At 36.1% G+C, this 21,888-nt stretch overlaps 1 protein-coding gene across 1 annotated transcript in view; it reads right to left on the bottom strand.

Annotated features, from left to right (window-relative positions):
* Nucleotides 1–375: 375 nt before the first annotated feature.
* LOC18609077 (DEA(D/H)-box RNA helicase family protein) overlaps nt 376–21,888 on the bottom strand; it is a 28,953-nt gene continuing 7,440 nt past the window's right edge. The window contains exons 5-19 of the mRNA XM_018115872.2: nt 21,174–21,269; nt 19,071–19,259; nt 18,795–18,954; nt 18,588–18,718; nt 17,537–17,704; nt 17,181–17,453; nt 16,857–17,051; nt 7,876–8,079; nt 7,606–7,675; nt 7,357–7,505; nt 3,260–3,565; nt 2,884–2,943; nt 2,620–2,772; nt 2,082–2,192; nt 376–1,890 (exon numbers count right to left, since the gene is read on the bottom strand). Coding sequence (XP_017971361.2) covers nt 1,432–1,890; nt 2,082–2,192; nt 2,620–2,772; nt 2,884–2,943; nt 3,260–3,565; nt 7,357–7,505; nt 7,606–7,675; nt 7,876–8,079; nt 16,857–17,051; nt 17,181–17,453; nt 17,537–17,704; nt 18,588–18,718; nt 18,795–18,954; nt 19,071–19,259; nt 21,174–21,269 — 2,724 coding nt within the window. The 3' untranslated portion in view covers nt 376–1,431. The remainder of the gene's footprint in view (nt 1,891–2,081; nt 2,193–2,619; nt 2,773–2,883; nt 2,944–3,259; nt 3,566–7,356; nt 7,506–7,605; nt 7,676–7,875; nt 8,080–16,856; nt 17,052–17,180; nt 17,454–17,536; nt 17,705–18,587; nt 18,719–18,794; nt 18,955–19,070; nt 19,260–21,173; nt 21,270–21,888) is intronic.

Genomic DNA, 21,888 nt, shown 5'->3' with positions numbered 1-21,888 from the left:
GCACTTACCTATGGCAATCACATGACATGCTTGCAAGTCAACTTGGGGTCACGGACATGGACACAGTTTTTATAAACTGTTTTTATTTATTATTATTAACCCATCCACCCACCTTCCCCTCCCTCTTTCTTTTATCTTAACCCGTCCATCAAAAGCTGAGTGACCGTGAGACTGAGCCCTCTGGGGCAACCCAACACCAAGGTAGACCACTCTAGAATAAGTAATTTTGTTGGGGTCACATCACATAACCCATCCGTGATTTGTAGCTTTGCGACACGACACGACAGAGGCTACAAAATAGTAAACAAATCAACATTGGTCTCTGCTTGTCTAATTTCGGCCGCATCGTTTTCTTCACTCACTCTTTTCCACCAATTGTTTTCATCACAAGATATCCTGATGCTAATGCCTTTTTCTCAGGAAAACCCTCTCAGCTATTCGCTTCTCCCCAGCAATCCAGGCATTTGCTCCTAACCGTAGTCAATAGCCAAAATCCACTCCAGGTCTAAAACATACTTTAGCCAAGCAAGCTAAAACCAAAATAAACTAACAAATTAGTTACTAGAGAAGAATTGGGCCGGGACTTGTTGCCTTGGGTAAAAAATTCTAAGCTAAGAGCCCATGGCTGAAAGATAGATTGGTGTATATGCTACGAATCCATATCAAGAAGAGATGAAATACATCTTCAACCTGTAATAAGGCCTTTCCTTAACCTTATATATATATATGTCTTTTGGATGATATAAGAACCTACCAAACTCTTCAGATAGACCAGACCAAAATGGATCTCCCTCTTTTCCATTATACAAAGTGGCTGAAGAAAGAACGCCCCCCATTGGCTCAAGATGGAAATAAATAAATCTAGTGTGACTCTTATAAGGAAGAGTGAATCCATAATGCTGAGAAGAGTAATTCTCACGAATTACAAACCTAGCAACACTGTTTTATCAAATTATATACAGATTAATTTTAACAAAAAATGATTATAAGCATACAATACTGCAAGATATCAACTAACTTCCCCCACACTTGTGCATATGTACACTTTCTGACCATGAAAGGTACTTGTAAGTTTTGTTGTCCCCGATCAACTGTCTCAATCCAAGATCAACACCATCAAGTGTGCGACATGGGTAAATTCTAATCCACTTAGCCTTTGTCAGTTAGCTGTCTCCAGGCCACAGGCAGTGACAAACTACTTACTGAGAAGCGAAAACCAAATACGCCATCAGATTCTGCTTTTGTTAGCAAAACTGCAAGATGGCAGTGACATGGTCTAGCTTTTGGCTTTCCATGCAGCAACCCAGTTTCTTCATTTTCCCTGGAAAAGGGACAATCTAACCGTGACACAAGAATAATAAGGTTACACCTCATTTTTAGGGATCATTGTTCCTCACAAAGCCCTTGATAGGAGACTTGCGCCATGGTAGTTCAGTGATCCCTCTTGCTTTTCTTCAGCAACATCGACATGTGATTGATATATTCACGGCCTGTCTGGGTACCACCCATCAGCCACTGCAGGGCCTCAGCTGCTGCATCTTTTTCTGCACTCTTCTTGTTGTTGCAAGGCTGTCCCATGATTTGCATACCATTGAACTCCACAGTGGCTCGGAACTGATTGTTTTTCAATTGCTTTGTCTTATAGGTTGGCGCAGCATATCCTGCTCTAGTGAGCAGTGTTTGAAGCTGACTTTTAGAATTGTCACCCCCAGGTCCACTCTCCGTCCTTGAGACCAAAGTAGGCTGTTGTGGCATAACAGTCATTTTTGTTGGTTTAAGGACCTGACGGCCAAATACAAATCTTCCATCACACTGATCCTCAGAAACCAGCAACCGTACAGCAGAAATAAGCTCGTGATGGAAATGTAGGACCATTTGGGGATTCAGTAACTGCCCACATTCACCATTGATTAGCAGGAATGAATTTATCAAAATTGTTAAGATCTAGAAATTAGCCAGGATGGAAGATGTTTGTATTCACTTTAATGTGCAAGCAGGATAAAGTTTCATACAAGAAAACAACAGAAACAAAATAAGCAGAGTATCTCCGAGGCAAGTGATTCTCTCTGAGTTTAACTTACTTTATTTTGAATCAGCTCATCAAATTCTCTCCTTATGGTTTGATATTTTTCTGCTATAGCAGGTTGCATGAAAAATTCCAAATATCCGCCCAACATCTTCAAGTGTCCATCCTGTTAGAGCAAGAACATAATTCCACTAAGCCACTATATACTGCAAGTAATTCCGCCAGAAAAATATTTGAAACAAAGAAAAAACAGAGAGAACATAGGTGTGGCATCACCCTCGGGGCCCACCGTCCAGGTATTGTATGGTCTGGGTTTATTCTCTGGGCCCCGCTGCAGCAGTTCTTGGCCCATGAACCTTTCGGATCCCGCGGATCGAACCCAAGACCTTTTGCTCCCCCCGAAGGGGACGCCTTTAACCATTTCAGCTGCACGCGGGATCCGAAAGGTTCATGGGCCAAGAACTGCTGCAGCGGGGCCCAAAGAATAAACCCAGATCATACAATACCTGGACGGTGGGCCCTGAGGGGGATGCCATAATAGGACTTGAAGAAAAAAAAATAGTAATAATTATAGAAAGGAGGGAAAATCTTACAACATCTCCTCTTGAGATGCTCCCTCCAAACAGGAGAAGCACTGAATCAGAGACAGCTGTTGAATCCCGCAGGAAAACAGAGTTCACTTTTATCTTCTCATTGAAAACAAGCCAAGGATATGGAATTCTAGATTCCCGAGCATTAACAGAGTTCTACAAAACATAAAGGTACATTAGCACGAAAGAAACAGAGTACATTGGCTTACTCTGATATTGAGAGAGTGGTTAGCAGCAGAAAATCAATAGCTTGATGCACAAACTTACTGAGTGTAGAAGCACCTGTCCATCCTCCATAGTTTTTAGTGAAAACGATTTCTCATTGTGCTGTACATAAGTATATGTTAACACTTATGGAAATTATTATAAGAAAAAAAAGGAAACTAAACAGAAACTTCAAATTTAAGGAAACAGCAGATGGATATTTCTACTAAGAAAATTATATGGTCTCTTATGCTCAAAGTGCTGGACTATCCTTGTGAACTTGTAGGCACATAGTAAGTAGCCATGAAAGTATCAGTATGGTTAGGAAACCTTTATGAAGCCCTCAGTTTGATTACACAATGATTACGAGAAGTATAGAGAAGCTGATGTTGGAGAAAATTTTGAAAACTTAAGGAGATATAAAAAACTAAAAACTCACCACAACAGAGCAAATTCCAGGATACAGTCCACAACAAATAATTGCTCGGATGAGCTGCTGATCATAGCTCCATGCATTATGGTTAGTTGCATTGCCATCAAAAAGACCAGTATCCTTGAGCAAAGAAAGGAACTCCTTCTGAAGAGACTCAATAGCCTTCATTGATTGTGCAGAAAGAAAATTTTTCCAGCAATAATCATATCCAGCAAGGTCTTTCTCAGCTTCTTTCCAGCCCTCATAGGCACGGACAAGGGCAAGGTGGTCACTGTAATCACTGGAAAACTGCAATTTTGCGGCATCTGCAAGCTGCAAGGAGGACAAAGGATTGTAATATGCACTCTAATATTTGCTATTGGCAAGGTTCTTTTGCATGCACTTAGTGTAAACTAGTCTCCACCTCTTTTGGTTATTTTATTCTTGTAGAAGATTATTTTTTGACAATTACGGTTTTAGTAATTTATCATAGTCCCTAAGCATGTCTTGCAAGAATTGGACTGACAACCACGCTAGTGGATTTACCCTGGAACAAGTGGCAGTTTGGGTTAACTCCAGATTATGGGCTGTTGGAGAGAGTTTGGCTAGGTGGCTAAATATGGAATTTGTTAAGCATTTGCTCCTTAACCATTTTCCGGAGTATGATAGTGCCTCCCATGTGTCTTATTCCACCACATTTTTTAACCATTACTTGAGAATTCATGCTTCTTAACTATTACTTTAGGATTCATTCTCCAATACTTTAATGAGAAATGAGCTGGCATTTTCCTACGGCCCGCATTAATTACACCTCTAAGCAGCCTTCACAACTCATTTTAGGAGGAAGCAACTTCCATATATACAATCTCTGTTCTCGTCCTGGTACTTGTTTCCCACTTCCCCGTGTACCACTCCATGTTGTTCCTATTTCCAGCATGCCGCTCCAAGTACTTGTCCCCTAGTTGTTATTCCTACTTACTACCTTCCACTTCACGCTTCCTATCCTTACCACCTAGCCCACCTACCATGGCTAGGGGTGAGCATTAATCAGCCCAAATGGAAATAACTGAAAAAAAGAAACTGAATTGGGTGCAATCTGAACAGTGTTTTCTGTTTTTGGCTTATACTAGTTGGGGCTGTGGTTTAATTTAAATGACTTAGGCCCTGTTCAGTGCACTCATCACGATGTGATTGGCACCTTTTGGGGCCGATTGTGTCGCACTCATCAGGATGTTATTGGCACCTTTTGGGGCCAATTGTGTCACACACCATGTTGTTCGGCAAAGCTTGGTGCAACATGATTGGCTCACTCCAACCTCACAATAGGTGTGGTGGGATGCCTAATTGCACCATGGGGCAAAGAATCCAGTTGCTCCAATCAAACTGGACCTTTTCTTTTTTCCAATTTTATCCTTTATTTTGTTTTTTGTTACTTTTTTACCCTTCATGTTATAGTTGAGTGACAAAAATGTCCCTACAATCACCGCAATTTTTTCCTTTCTGTCTTCTACTTCTATGTGTAAAACGTAAATATATCATCATCATCATCAATTTTTGAAAATAATTACTTTTTTATATATCTTCTTAACTTTGTATATGCCAAATATATTAACATGTTAACATAAAATAATGTGTTAATATTTTTGAAAATAATTTTACCAATTATTATATTACAAATTATGTTAATATAAAACAATGTAATAATATTTTTTATTTGAAATATTTTTCTAAGTAGATAAAAAAGTCAAATAATATACAAAATATACATTAAAATATATTTTAATGTTCCATCTCTACGTTTGTTGAGCACTTAGCTGGTGTTGGAAGACCAAGCTAGTCAAATTTTCGATTATTTTTTCAGTTACTTTGGTTTCTATATTTTTACCACCGAACCGACCAAATGCTCACTTCTAGCCATGACACTCATGTTCTAGAGCCAGCTCCAATCTCCTCTCTGCAAGGCCTAGTTCATCCCATTTCGCTTGTTTGTGGTCATTGCACACCAAAAGGATCCTCTAAAATTTTTAAACTTATTTGACCCTTAACTTTTGAGGCTCTATGCACATAAAAAGGGTCCTCCACAATATTTAAACTCATTTGACTCTTAAACTTTTGAGGGTCCAATTAATCATACTTTTTACACTGCTCATCAATAAACTTTTTAAAAATACTAAAATAAAAAAGCAAGTTGCAACCAAAAGCTAAATGCCGTGACAAGCTATCCACACAAAGACTGGCAAGTTCTTAGCACCTAATTATCTCGCATAAAAAACTAACAACCTAGGCTTGGCCTAACAATTGTTACCCTTCTTTAAGAAGATTGAAGTCTCAGGTTAGAATCCCCTCTTCCCCTCAGACTTCCTCATATGTACCAAAAGAAAAAAAGAGACCAATCAATAGCAAGAAACTTTCTTAGCCTAGTGAATCTGTAACTTGATGATGCAGGCACATTTAGAATTCCTTTTTATTTAGTATTTTAGTTGGTTTAGGATTTTATTTTCTTTATTTTATTTAGTTTGGGATTCTTTTTCTATCTTTATTAGGATTTTAGTACGTTAAGTTCTGTTTATTAGGAGTAGGATTGTAATCTTTCTATTTGGTTAGGATTTATGCTAGCTAGTATAAATAGATGATCCTTGTTAGAGGGCTTATTATGATTATTATTATTATTATTATCTTTGTTTATTCTAAATTTTTATTCAAGAGGTTTCCTTAAACCCAATTATCTTTTCATTGTTCCAAACGCAATCAACCCCATTCAAGTCCTAATTGCCTAAACCTTCGGACTACATCACTTCATAAGCCCTAGCCATCATAAGAAACCTTGAAATACTTCTTTGTCATTAAAAATTTGAAGCTTAAACAACTTTCCAATTGAGTGGAGTTTCTTAGGTTATTTAAGTAAAAGGAAAAAATTTCAACAAATCTACATATGTCTGATTTAGGTTGACTCTTAGGTGGTAAATAATACAGGTTGTATGTTCTTTCAGATTCCATTGTCACTTATAATTAATAACCCCTGCAGTTCAAATATTAATAACCCCTTAAGACTATTGAACTCTAACTGAAACTCAATTTCTTAGAAACAAAGGATAAATTGAGATTCTACCATTCTACATGAGATGAAGTTCTAGTTGTCTGCAAAAGATTTTAATTGCTAGCAAAACATCCCACTGCCTAAAGAATAATGGGTTACAGTCTCATTGTTGTGTCTGTTTCTCTAGTTACAGACTTGTTGTGTTTTGTGTTTCTATAGTTACACTCTTGTTGTTCTGTGCTTTCTAGTGTCAATATTTTGTTCAGTGAAGTAATCGCTTATTTCAGCAGCTTTTGGTTGGAAACTAAATAGTTATTTGTTCATTCTGTTTTTATTAAGTTGCTTCCTTGCTCCCCATGCTGAGACCTTTACAAGTTATATCTTCTGCTAATATCATTGTGATCAATCAAGTAGTAATGATGGTAAATACCACTAGAAGGTAACATAAGCAGCTGCCAGCACAGTAACAGAAGAACTTTGCTTTTTCTTTGTTATGTAATTTAAGCAATTTAAAATTTTTTATGTGCAGAGGGAAAGCCATCTTAAACAAAATCTATGCAATCATATCTGATTCTTCTCTTCAAATAAACCATAAAATGAAGATCCTATTTAATCAAACCCTATAACCTTGAAATAATCCACTAACACACCATCAACTTTCTCTTTTATAACTCTTCGCCCTTTTTTTCTTTTTTAATTTTTCTATTGCAGCCAGAAAATCCTTTCTTCTTGTTTTCATGCACTTACTGCTATTAAAAACGCTATTAATTCTATCCCTATTATAGCTATAACAATAAAACTATTTATGCCACTTTAACCCTAAAATTTAGCTTTCTGAAACATAAGCCAACCACAGGCCCTATAGGCAGATTCCACCCATCCCATCCTTTATCATCTGCAGAACTACTAATTAGAAGACAAAACTATTGTTTGAACAATGAATGACTTCAATCCATCAAAAAGATACCAGTAACTATGCGATGAATCGAAACAGAAAGTCAACCAAAAAGAAAGAATAAAAAAACAGGTTCATGCTTTGACTACAATCTCTAGAAAGATGAATAAGGAAAAAGCAAATTTGACTAACATCTTTCTTGTCCGATGGTGTCAAAAATGGATCTCGAACACTAAGACCAGCAACGATAGTTAATACAGGATCCAGGCAATTAAGAATAGCACCTAGGATTAGCATCTTCCCAAGTTTTGGCTCCATTGGAAGCATAGTCAAATAACGCCCTGTCATGCAAGTTAAACCAAATGAGACTACAGTTCCAAACTAATTATCAAAAAACTAAAAAGCATCAATCTGGAAAAGCAAATATAAGTGTCTACCAACCCAACACAGTCAGATTTTCATTCTCATCCAAAGCCCCAATGATCTTTAAATATTCAATGGCATTTTGAACCTACAATCACAGTTTAATCAAATAAAAATGTTAACAGGAGGAGCACACAAGTATAGAATGTCTATATTCATGCAAAAGCAGTAAACCGGGCCTTTGATAATTACTTCAATTGAAAACTTATAAAGTGGAAAGTGCCTGTTTTCTAATATGATATTGAAAATAGAATAAAAGTAAAACCAATATATCAAATGAACCACTACCGCTAGTAACTCTGGTGACTGCAATGCCCTTGATAGGAATTCAGATATACTTCCGAGCTTCAAACTTTTGATTTGCAGACAAAGAGACTGCAAAGGTGTTCTCAAAATTTCAGGTAATTGATATTCACTGAAGGCATCATATACGCATCGAGGATAGAGATGGTAACATTCTCCTGGTTGAACTCGGCCTGCTCTTCCTCTTCTCTATGTAGACATCCATGCACAAACCAATAATTAACCAGCAAAATGGATGCATAATCAACAAGCAGCAAGCGTGAATTGCTTCATTTGAGAATTTCTCTCCAATGTACAGATACACAAATGAGAGTAGAGAACGAAAGAGAGAGATCAATTGCATGTCAAATGCATGCCCAAAAACAATTATGAAATTATGATTCTCTACCTAATGAAAAGAAGTTCCTTTTTAAACAAAAAAATAGCAGTATGATTGAATATTAATATATATCTTCAGTTCATGTTATCATCAAAACTTGCAGTAAATGTTCACCTACTCAAAATCAACATGGAAAAGAACAAAAAATCAATTTTAGAGTCATGAAAAATGAATATGGGGTGAATCTGAATAAAGGCAAATTGGTTCATTTTCTTGAAGATTCTTGAAATGATCAAGTAAATAAAGTGAATCTTGTTAAAGTGATGAACAGGAAATAAAGTGTCTCAACATGGCTGGATAACTACCAGAACCAAAGAAAATGTTTGCTTTGTGCAGCAAGGTAACTGTTATAGAATAGGAAATGTGTAAATATTTTTTTATTAATAAACGTGATCATATGAATTAGAAATCACCATAATTATAAGGATTGAGGATCATTATAATTAGAGGGATTTTATTTTCTTTATTCTTTTCCTATTTTAGAGATGTTTAGGCTATATATATAGATGATGTATTATGAATGAAATATATTGTGTTTTCTCTTCCTAAATAACATAGTATCAGAGCCAAAAAGCTGTTTTGGCAGATCTGTTTCCTTTGAAACAGAGTTCTTAGTTTCTGGTTCTATTCCACATGCCGGCCATCTATCGAAGATTCACTCCGATCTTCTCTTCTGGTCTTCACGCTGGAAGGTTTCAACAAGATAGTTTGGTATCCTTGTTGGGTTTTCTTACTGGGTTTTCAGGATGGCAGAGTCTGTGCTAGAGAAAAAATCAATGGTAGTGGCTGATGTGATTCCTGTGATGACAAAGATCACAGAGCATAAACTTAATGGTTCCAATTATTTGGATTGGAGCAAGACAGTTCGGGTCTATTTAAGAAGTATTGATAAGGATGATCATATTACTAATGACCCTCCTACTGATAATACAAGGCAAACCTGAATGAGGGAAGATGCATGGCTGTTCTTGCAGATTCGAAATTCCATTAATAGTGAGATTATTAGCCTGATTAATCATTGTGAGTTTGTTAAAGAGTTGATGGATTATTTAGATTTTTTATATTCTAGTAAAATGAATATCTCTTGTATTTATGAGGTATGTAAAGCATTTTATCGTGCAGAGAAACAAGATAGGTTTCTCACAGCCTATTTTATGGATTTTAAAAGAATTTATGAGGGGCTTAATGTTCTGTTGCCTTTTAGTCCTGATGTGAAGGTTCAGCAGGCTCAATAGGAGCAAATGGCGGTTATGAGTTTTCTTGCAGGTCTCCCTCCAGAGCTTGAGACTGTCAAATCTCAGATTCTTTCTAGTTCCGAGATCTCCTCTCTGCATGATACCTTTACGAGAGTACTTCGTACAGAAAGCTCTAGCTTCACTTTGGCTTACACTAATAACAGTGCTCTTGTAAGTCGTCAGAATAATATAAGTGGTAACAGAGGTGGGGAATAGGCAATCGTAACCGAGATGTTGATAGTCGTAGTCAAGAGTCAGGAGGAATTGTGTGCTATTATTGTCATGAGCCGGGCCATACAATGTGTTTTTGCAGAAAACTCCAAAATAATTCTTAGCGAGGTCAATCAGCAAATGTTGCAGCTTCTAATACTTCATCTTCTGATAAGACTATTATAGTTTCTGCAGATAAATTTGCTCAATTCTCTCGGTACCAAGAATCATTAAAATCCACTACTTCTCCTATCACAGCTATTGCTGAGTCAAGTAACTCCACTACATGTCTTATTTCCACATCATCCAAATGGGTCATTGATTCTGGTGCCTCAGATCATATGACAGGTAATTCGAATATATTTTTCACTTTCCAATCACATACAACCTCCTCTAATGTTACTTTAGCCGATGGATCAACCTCTTGTGTTCTTGGTTCTGGAACTATTAATCCAACTCCATCAATTTCATTGTCCAATGTCTTAAATCTACCAAAATTTTATTTTAATCTAATCTCTGTTAGTAAACTCACTCATGCTTTGAGATGTTGTATCTCATTCTTTCCCAATTTTTGTCTATTTCAAGATCTTATGACGAAGCGGATTATTGGTAAAAATCGTGAGTCTCGAGGTCTCTACTACCTTGACACACAGGTGTTGAGATCCATTGCTTGTTCAAGTGTATTGACCCCCTTTGAGGTGCATTGTCGGTTGGGACATCCTTCTCTATCTTCCTAAAAAAAATTATGTCCTCAATTTCAAAATGTATCTTCGTTAGATCGTGAGTCATGTCAGTTTGCCAAACATCATCGTCTCCCTTTAGTGTCTAGAGTCAATAAACGGTCTATGTCCACTTTTGAGTTAGTCCATTCTGATATTTGGGGTCCTTGTCCTATTGTGTCTAAATCTGGTTTTAAATACTTTGTTACTTTTGTTGATGACTATTCTCGTGTCACTTGGCTATACTTAATGAAAAATCGTTCTGAGTTATTTTCTATTTTTTGCGCACATTGCGAAGTAATAAAGCTAGAGAATATTTTTCTGATAAATTTCAGTCCTATATGATTCAGAATGGCATTCTCCATCAATCTTCTTGCATTGATACACCCTCTCAAAATGGAGTTGTCGAGAGAAAAAATAGACATCTCCTTTAGGTAGCTTAAGCACTTTCTTTTTAGATGAAAGTTCCTAAACAGTTTTGGGCGATGCTGTCTCCACTGCTTGTTTTCTAATCAATCGGATGCCTTCCTCTGTCCTTCATGGTGATATTCCCTATACTGTCCTGTTTACTTCCAAGTCCTTGTTTCCTATTGAACCTAGGATATTTGGTAGTACATGTTTTGTTCGTGATGTTCGTTCCCAGGTCACCAAATTAGATCCAAAATCTCTCAAGTGTGTTTTCCTTGGGTATTCTCGTCTTTAAAAAGGTTATCTTAACCGATATCTTGTCTCTGTAGATGTCACTTTCCTTGAAAATACTCCTTTCTTTTCCTCATCTTCTAGTTATGATAGTTAGGGGGAGGAAGATGATCTACTAGTTTATACTGTAACCCATTCTGTTAGTACCACAGATATTCTTGCACCTGATCTTGCACCTGCTCAGCCACCTATTGTTCATGTCTATTCTAGACGACCAGAGGCTCAGACCACATGCCCTTTACTAGTCCCTTCGCCGTCAGATCCAGTCTCCAGTGATCATGGTCCTAGTCTTCATCTCCCTATTGCTCTTCGCAAAAGTAAACGTCATTGTACTTATCCTATTTCATCCTTTGTTTCTTATGATCACTTGTCTTCTTCTTCTAGTTCGTTTGTTGCATCCTTGAATTCTATTTTAATTCCTAAAACTGTTCATGAAGCTTTGTCCCATCCTGGCTGGCGTGCTGCTATGGTGGAGGAGATGGTGGCTTTAGATGGTAATGGTACTTGGGATTTGGTAGATTTGCCTGCTGGGAAGAAAGCTATTGGGTGCAAATGGGTGTTTGCTGTAAAGGTAAATTCTGATGGATCAGTGGCTCGCCTTAAAGGCCGTTTTGTTGCTAAAGGCTACGCCCAAACTTATGGTGTTGATTATTCTGACACTTTCTCTCCAGTAGCCAAACTTAACTCTGTTCGTTTATTCATCTCTATGGCGGCTACCTATGATTGGCCTTTACATCAATTAGATATCAAGAATGCTTTTTTACATGGTGACCTCCAGGAGGAAGTGTATATGGAGCAACCACCTGGTTTTGTTGCTCAGGGGGAGTGTGGGAAAGTCTGTTATCTTCGAAAATCCTTGTATGGCCTGAAGCAAAGCCCTCGTGCTTGGTTTGGCAAATTCGGTGAGGCAGTTCAGGAGTTTGGGATGAAAAAAAGTTAAAGTGTGATCACTCAGTGTTTTATAAACAGTACGAGGCAGGCATAATCTTACTAGTAGTGTATGTTGATGATATTGTCATTATTGGGAGTGACACTGCAAGTATTTCATCTCTCAAATCCTTTCTTCATACCCAGTTTCAGACAAAAGATTTGGAGTTATTGAAGTATTTTTTGGGTGTTGAGGTGACAAGGAGTAAGAAAAGTATATTCTTGTCTCAAAGAAAATATGTTCTTGACTTGTTGACTGAGACAGGAAAGTTGGGTGCTAAGCCGTATAATGCACCAATGACTCCTAATTTGCAACTTACAAAAGAAGATGGTGAATTGTTTGAAGACCCTGAAAAATATAGAAGGCTGGTTGGAAAATTGAATTATCTTACAGTGACTCGTCCTGATATTGCATACTTCGTTAGTGTTGTAAGTCAGTTTATGTCTGCTCCAACAATTAACCATTAGGCAGCTTTGGAACAAATCCTATGTTATTTGAAGGGGGCTTTAGGATGTGGTCTACGTTATGGAAATCATGGACACACTAATATTGAATGCTTTTCAGATGCAAATTGGGCAGGTTCCAAGAGTGACAAGAGATCCACTACAGGATACTGTGTTTTTATTGGAGTAAATCTGGTCTCATGGAAAAGTAAGAAGCAGAACGTACTATCTCGGTCTAGTGTAGAATCAGAATACAGAGCTATGGCACAAACTGTGTGTGAGGTAGTGTGGATGTATCAGCTATTAAGTGAAGTTGGTCTTAAGTCTTCTTTGCCAGCAAAGCTGTGGTGTGATAATCGAGCTGCTCTCCATATTGCCTCCAATCCCGTGTTTCATGAACGAACTAAGCATATTGAAATTGATTGTCATTTTGTTCATGAAAAGATTCAGCAGAAGTTCATCGCTACAAGATATATTAAAACTTAAGACCAACTAGGAGATATCTTCACAAAAGCGTTGAATGGACCTCGAGTTGATTATATTCGTAGCAAGCTAGGCATGATTAACATCAATGCTCCAGCTTGAGGGGGAGTGTTATAGAATAGAAAATGTGTAAATATTCCTTTATTAATAAACACGATTATAGGAATTAGAAATCACCATAATTATAAGGATTTTATTTTCTTTATTCTTTTCCTATTTTAAAGATGTTTAGGCTGTATATATAGATGATGTATTATGAATGAAATATGCTGTGTTTTCTCTTCCTAAATAACAGTAACAATGCTTGACTTGATAAATACATCATATAACATAACTCTGAATGTCTAAAGGTTTCAGGAATTCACTAACCAAAAATCGCAAATTATAACCAGCCATCGGCATTATTCCTATTGTTAGACTAGACATTGATTTACCACAAAATTATTCCTAAATGAATCTTCATACTAGATCTGAATTTTATTGGAATGGTTTGTTCACATTAAGTGCCTCCATCAGCTTAACATGTTACTCCAACCATTAACTACCAGCTCAATCAGGTTAAGTAGCAGACAACCAAAAATGTAGCATGAAATGTCGAATGAAACTGAACCACATTCTACATCACCTAGAAATTACCAGATGACTGGGGGAAATCTAAGCGTAACAGAAAACCCTACTAGATGACTCTCCTATTAGTGACATCTATACATTTTTACAAACCTAATGACATCAATATCATATTTTTCTCCATCCTTTTCTATTTCTACCTATAAACTCATTGTTTTTCATTTATATTTATATTATCTATTTAATCAAATTCCAAAACTCAAAATTCCATTCTAAAAAGTAATTACCCAATCCATTCAATTATAAATGCTGTTATTCTAAATTGATACATTTGACAATTACTTAGTTTTATCACAAAACATGATATTCTCATGGAACCGAAAAGGGGGTCAAGTTGATTGATATCAACTCTCTAACGCATTCAGCACCCTGAAATCAATAAGAATAGGGAAAGTCAACAAAATTAATAATCCTCTCTAGAGGCAGATGCACCGTTGTGATTGTGACTGATATTCTAGTACAACACCAAACAAAGGAATCATGACTGACATGGTACAATCCCAAGTGAAGTCTTCAAAAAGTGGAACAATCAGCTCTCACCACATGCTAAGGAATAAGGTTTGGGTCAATGATATAAGGAGCTTTGCAGGTGTTAGTTCAAATATCTAAAAACAATTTTAATGCTTCATTAAACTCTTTCCTCCACCTCAAATGCAAACAAGAATTCTAACAGCAGAGATAAGTGCACTGGAAATATGTAATAAATTCATTACATAAGCCAAAGAAATGGAGTGCCATTCACATATGGCACAAATAAAGAACCAAAAGTATGAGAAAGAAAGCAAATAGAAAAGAAGAACTAGAACACAGACTAGTTAAAACCTCAAATTATCATCTGTCAATATGTTCCACTACTTCAGAAAGGATGCCATTTCCCCCTTTATACTCCAGTGTAAATAAGGTAGAATTCCTGTAAATATAATCATACCCCTATTTATACATCTCAAGCCTCTGCAGCTCATCAACAATTCCATCCTTAGCACAATCAATGAATTATGGAATAAGATATGACCATCATACATTTCTCTGAAGAAGGATTGAAGCAACAGAAGAGAATTCATAGCTTAAACATCATTCTTGGTGAAAAAATCAGCAAGAACAATTTTCAATAGCTTCTGATTTGTCACATATGTAATTTTTTAGATTTAGTTATTAAAATTTAGTTGGTTATTTTACTGATAGTAATTTGATTTATCTCTAGATATATTATCACTTCGAAGTTATATTTATCATTTGCTTTTTATCTTTTGAAGTTCTTTAGGCTTAACTGACTCAGTGGGGTACTAGAGATTAAGTCATTAAATGTACTTCAGTAAGAAAAACTTCAATAAACCAAGAGGTTTCCTTCTCCCTCAAGCATCTGATACATAACATAATTCCATTTTACAAATCAATCTGGCTCAATCAAAATTTAGCTCAACCCTGCAGTGCCCAACATCTAAGTTAGGATGGAAAAAGAAACCCACTTTCATCCATACCCAACCCCATCAGGGAGACATTCTAGCACCTAAATAAATCCCATCAACCTCTTAAAAGTTTCAGATTACAGACTACCAAAATTAATGCAAAACCTGTTTAGTGTTTCTCTGGTCCCATGGATTTCAAGTAGATTCTCCACAAGAAGCAATCTATTTTATGAAGTGAAACTAGCTTAACCTAATTAGACTTTCCATCTGAATAAAAGAATTCCAATGGTATATGAAACCTTCAAAAGCTAAAGCACCTGGTTGTTCAAAACATGGAGTAGGCTTAAAATTATGTCTTAGCCAAGCTTTTAGGCAAGCAGGAATATCTCAAATGGAAGATAAGTAGAAAGCTAGAGATGTTCTTCCTCTAGTTTAATAATAAATAGAGTAAAATGAGATGCATCTTCAACTTACTACATATATAGAATCTACACTGCAGTTGGTGGATAAATATGTGATCATTCATGCCTTGAAAGTAAAGCCTGTAGCATTGAACCATACAAGTTCAGACAAACCACTAATCTATATCTGCACCTGGCCTAATAAACTGTTAACGATGGCCTAAGCCAATTCTTACCCCACTATATACTATCTGATGTTAAATATTTTCGCCAAATTATATTCTCATTTTAAATAGCATCAGTCCTTGATGTTATCTCTTTATAAGTAAAACAGTGCTCTTTCTGAGGTTTAGGTGGGCCCTTTCCATCAGACAGAAAGCCTATGCCAGAGTTACCAAAGTTCGCTTACCCCCCCTCTGAAATTAGAATTGAATTGCACGATCACAAGTGCAGATCGTTAGTGATCTAATCTGCACAATTAAGCAATCCATAGGTTTTGAGAAGTAAAGAGCTGAAATTGGAAGTACCCATCTCAACTTCGAAAGGGCGAGAGACATTGGAGAAAGAACAATTGAGGACAACAGCTTTTAGTTTTAACTTATTTCTTTTATTTTTGTATACTACTAGGCTACACGTGAAGGAGGACGCAGCAACAAAGTTTGTATAATTCTTAATTCTACCACAAAAATATCCTACAAACTTTATTTACATATAAAAAAAAAAGTTTCTAGGAATAGCCATCAGTTCTGGAGTTGATCAATTTGAATTTTAAAATTTAATTTAATGTAATTATCCCATTTAATTAAATAAATCCAAATAAAAAAAAGGGAAAAAAAAGCTTGACAATCTAAAAAAGCACCAATTTCCAGATAGGTAACGACTTACATTACCGTTCCCCTTCTGCGAAGGCCTATGCATACAGTAAACCCTGCCCCTCAAAGCATTAAGGCTTATGAAATAAGTTTGAAAACCATAAAAAAGAGACAGGCATATAGGTCAACCAAAAACTCAAATTTTAACTACCTAACCAGGCCTCTACCTCAGAAATTTTCATCTATTTCTCTCCTTCCACATGTTCCACATCAGACACAAAGATGCAGTATCCAAAGACAATCTTACGCCAAACTGACTAGCATTCAAAGATGTCGTGTCAACAAAATGGTTTTATATGACAAATTTTACTTTCAATTACTCAGAGAAGAAAAAAAATACCATCCCCATACAGCACCTGCTACAAATTATAATGCCAAATATCAATAGCCTAATGCAAGTATGCTTAACAGAAAGAAACCTTCAAATTAAAGGTAACAAAATAACCATTCACCGAGAACCAGATTTTACAAGACAACTTTCAAGATAGAGCAAAGACAAATTATTACTGGTCAATGTTAACCTCCATCAAAGAGATCAAATATTTAATGAGATGGTAGCCTTACTTGTCGAGCAGAAACCTTGGAAATCCATGATGGTAGCAAACAAGGAGTGTTATTCAGTGCATCGTAGGATGTCTCTTTTGCTTTTCCACAATCAAGAACAAAAACAACATCATTAATGGTGATGCTTGTCTCAGCAATATTAGTAGTTAACACGATTTTTCTCACTCCATCTTCAGGCTCTTGAAAAATTAACTTCTGCAAGAATCCCCACATATCAATTTAGATTCATTTTTTTTTAAATGGAAAGTTTAAAAAAAGAATAGCAAAACAACCAGCAAGGACATGAGATCTTAGAATATACACTAAGCAATGAAAGAAGATTACCTGCTCAGAACTGGCCATAGAACCATGGCAAGTAAGCAACAAAACTTGGCTAGGATCTCCAAGGATAGGATGAGCTAGCAGCTTATCCTTCAGAGAAATTATGTCATCCCACCCAGTCATAAAAACTAGAACAGCACCAGGCCTTTCATTCTCACAGATATAGGATAAAAGATATTCTATGAGATTAAAACCAATGCAATCAGGATTCCAACATGACAAAGACTCCCGAGTCTGAGGGCTAAAATCCTTAAAATCCGCAGCCCGGAGTGCATCCTATTATATATATAGAAAATTAAAAAAGAAAAAGAAATCACAGTACACATTGGGGGAAAAGCAGCAAAAAGAAGTTCGCGTACCTCAACAGTGGAGGCAATTTGACTCTTCCTCTTTCTTGGTGCTTGCTTGCTCATTTTCCACATCCTTTCTTGACCATAATCATCAATTTGATTATATGGAGTCAACCTGTAATCTGTCATCTCCAAAATATTCTCCAAAAAATGTGTTTGAACTGGGTACGTAAAACCCTAAATTAGAACAAGAAAGCAAAAAAGAAATTAAGCCACGCATTATACCAAAAACTTCAAACTCTGTTCATGCTGGAGAACTCTTCCAGAAAACAAGTTGAAACTAGAACCTAAGACTAGCGATATACATTTTGAATCAATGCCTCGAAATATAACATGCAAAAACATCAAAAGTCTAATTTGAACATGATAGGGAACTATCAAAAGCAAACTTATCTCTTAATCAGAAAACCTAAATGGCCAATAAGAAAAATCAAAAGCTGAAAGGCCAAAATGTAAAACCATCAGCACCTTAAACAGGGAGATGCGGAGGACATAGAAGGAGAAAGATGGGAAAATATTGTTAGCTTAAATGAGAGGAGAGAATAAAAAGTACAGAACCAGTGTAAATATAACAAGGAGCAACGGGGAGATTTAAGTCATCACTGTACCGTGTAAATATAGAAGGAGCTAAATGAAAAACAGGCAAAAGAACATATAACCTGGTAGGAGGTTTCACAGCTAACCAAACTAGCTAAAGATATTTCCTCCTAAAACATTGAGCATCAGAATAAAGGATGAAAAACAGTAACTAGCCATCTGTGGCAAAAGTGTTTCATTAATATCTAAATGCACATTTGGAATGAAAACTTAAAGAGTTTAGAAACACTTACAAGGGAAGTTCTTCCATGCTTGCACAAAAACAGGAAGGAAAAAAAAAACAAAAAAAAAAAATTTATGACTTAAACAATTTTATGTACACAACAATCATTTAAAAACCTTTCATTTTATCTCAACTAGCACATTCATGAAAAGTGCATTAGAAGCCATTAGAATACCAAATGGGACCGAATCAATCTTCTTACTGGGATGAAACTACTGGTTGCTTTGAGTTTTAACTTACAGGAATGTGGATTAAAGGAGCCCCACCAAAATATGATGAGAAAAGCTCAGCATCTAGAGTTGCACTCATCAAAATCAGCCTTAATTCTGGGCGGCGGGGTAGGAGATCTTTAAGGACAATGAGCAGGAAATCTGATATATTTTTATTATCATATTAGAAATCAGAATTCACCAACACCACAATTTAAACACCAATTGCAGATATTACCTTCATTCATCCCACGTTCATGAATCTCATCCACAATGACATGTGTTACACCTTTCAAATTTCTATCAACAAGCAGCCTCCTCAACAAAATGCCTGTGGTGCAAAAGAGAAGGTGGGTATCCCTCCCTTTCATACCCTCAAGCCGTACTTTATATCCAACCTTCAAATAAAGCCAATAAAGAAAGAAATTTTACACATTGTATGGAAAAATTTTAACTAAGAAAAGGTCATGGTTTGGGCAAGTATCCTAGATAACTATTTCTGTCAGAAACTAACAGATTCACCCAATTTCTCTCCTCTCTCTGAAGCAACTCTTTCTGAAACAGATATAGCAGATATTCGCCTGGGTTGTGTACATATAATGCTACAAACAGCTCCGCGAACAGAATCTATTTCAGATTCTAAAATAAATTGGGGAATTTGTGTGGTCTTGCCACACCCAGTTTCACCTGAGACGATAACAACCTGCAAATACAAATTTTATGATTTAAAACAAATAAGAAAAACGTAACATCAGTCTCCATAATTGAAGTGATGCACCAACTCTGTGGAATTAAAGCAACCAGTTAGTTCACCATGAGATAATATATACTAAACTAAAGTATGACGTGCAAAGATTTTTACATGTTTTGTCAGCATAAATATCCACAAAGAAATCTAATTTAGTTGACTAGGGTTTTGTTCAGCTGCTGCTTTGGCTACTTGCTTTTCGCTTTTGGAAGTAAAAAGTAGCAGCTGTATTTGGATACAAAAGCAACTAAAGTTTTTGAAGAATTAAAATAAAAATTTGGGTTATTGAATAGCAAACTACAAGATTTTGCTTTTAACTGGAACAATTTATGGTAGAATTTCCTTTTATATTTTAGCCATTTGCTCAATTTTTAATCAATTATGATTTTGACATCAACCTTTTACTTTATTACAACTTTTGAGGAAGCAAAAGGTAAACAGTACAGCTCAAGTAGCAAAAGCAACAGCCAAATGCAGCCAAGATTACTTAACTAGGGAAAAAAAGGACCAACACAATGAAATGCACTGGCTTTGCAAGTATCCCAAATATGCGATGCACTCAACTCTAAACAAACTTAGCATATAAAGCATCCTAGCTTAAGAGTCATCACCTCAACTAGCAATGGGCTTCTATAAAATTTAGTGGAATGAAACTTGAGTACTTCACAAGGAAGTGACTATAACAGTCACCACATTTTCCAGAAGCTGCTGATGTACTACAAATGCATTACACTGAAAAGAAATTTGATAAACCTGCCCTTAGAGTTTGTCTCCCCATCCCCCACCCCCCTGGGCAACACAGACAGACCTTAAAATATGTAGCATTCACCCAAATAATCAACAACCTTCTCCCAAATGAGAAGGATAAGGAGAAAGAAAGCAACTTATAGCTAACTATATGCTTTAAATATCAGAAAACCAGAAATAGGGTATAGAAATTCATGAGCACGTGCAGTAACAATTGAAAATCAAATTAGAATGTGCAACTCCAATTTGATGAAGCAGACAAATAGCTAAATAATCAACTCTCTCTTTTGCTTCACAATATAAACAAGAAAGACATCAATAAGTAATCTGGAAAAAGTAGAATATGGAGACCATGCGGGGCAAGTATACTATTCTTCTACAGCATAATTCACTGTCAATGTAAAGGAAATTTAAAGATAACTAAGTTAAAAGATGAAACATAAGGATGTAACTGAGCTGAGCTAACTAATACTAACAAGTTGAAGAGGAGCTTAGTGTCAAATGTTCAAGCTAGTTCAAGCTTGAGTTGGACCTCAGCACAGAACATTATTTAAGCTCGAGCTCAGTTGAAGGGGATTCATGGAAGCTAAAGCTCAGTCTTTGTCAGTTTGTTATAGGATGATACAAGCTTGAACTCAAATTTATGCTTTGAGAAAACCAGAACGTAAAAATGGTATAAGTTTTTTTTAAAAAAAAGACAAATAAAAAGCCCTAATCAAAAACGTAAATTTTAAAGAGGTTACAAATATAGAAAGCAAAAATTATTTCATTAGTTTAAAATCCAGGCCGTTACAGGCAATTACTGCAATTATAATAGTTACTAAACTAGGTCCACTTGGGCCCTGCCAGCCGAATCCCACAATATCAAATTCAGCTCATTTAAGTAAAGAAGGCCAATATAGGCTCAAGCTCAATCCATTTAAAGAATCAGCAATCCAAAGCAGAGTTTCTTAATGAGTTGTGCCTGAATGAGTGGCTCAGCTCATTTCTGCCCCAATGGAACCCCATATGTTCATGAATAAAACAGTCTTCTACCACTAGTTTATTGCAGAGGCAAACAACTAAACACAAAGTTTAATTTATATTATAATATTTTATAAATGACTGCTGATGTTAACACACCTGGTTCTGCAAAATGACTGACAATATAGCATCCTTCTCTTTGTAAGCAGGAAGAATTTGACGAAATTCTAGCATTCTTGCCCCCTCAAGAGACTCCTACAAAACATGAATGCAGGGGAAAAACACAAAATCAAAATAGTTCAAACCAGCATTACATCAATATTCATAATTATAGATGATAAGAAAAGGACTCAAAAGGTTTATATAGGAAAAATATATTCACTACAGAGAAATTGTAGCTACTTCCACCATTGAGGTTTTTTCTTTTAAACTCAACTATTGAGGTTTTGCAGCTTGCATTACACCAAATTGTCTCAAGAGGAATCTTGATTGCTAAATTGAAAATACTTTAAGTTCAAAATTAAGTACGTGCAAAAAATGCTAAAACCTAATACTGTTTCACTCAGATTTTGTAGTCCCAGCACCTAAACCTAAAAAAGCTACAACATGCTCCTTAAAATTCCTTCAGCTAGAAACTAAATGGATTTCATCAGCTGATCACACAAGACGCACTTCTATATTTCAATAGCCAGACGTAAGTTTTTTTGAACTCCTTTTCTACACCTTTAGTCATCCTGATGGCTTTTAACCTGTCGTTTTCACTATTACTGCCTACGTACCTAGATACAACTAACATGTATTCCATTTCAATTTGTTCATTAGACCTAGAGATCCATTTCACTTTCCGCATGCCTGGACTTTTTCATTTTTGTTC

This window comes from Theobroma cacao, chromosome 2, assembly GCF_053813885.1.
Source record: "Theobroma cacao isolate CCN51 chromosome 2, ASM5381388v1, whole genome shotgun sequence".
In the NCBI taxonomy this organism is placed as follows: domain Eukaryota; kingdom Viridiplantae; phylum Streptophyta; class Magnoliopsida; order Malvales; family Malvaceae; genus Theobroma; species Theobroma cacao.
This window is presented reverse-complemented; position numbering and strand designations above follow the sequence as displayed.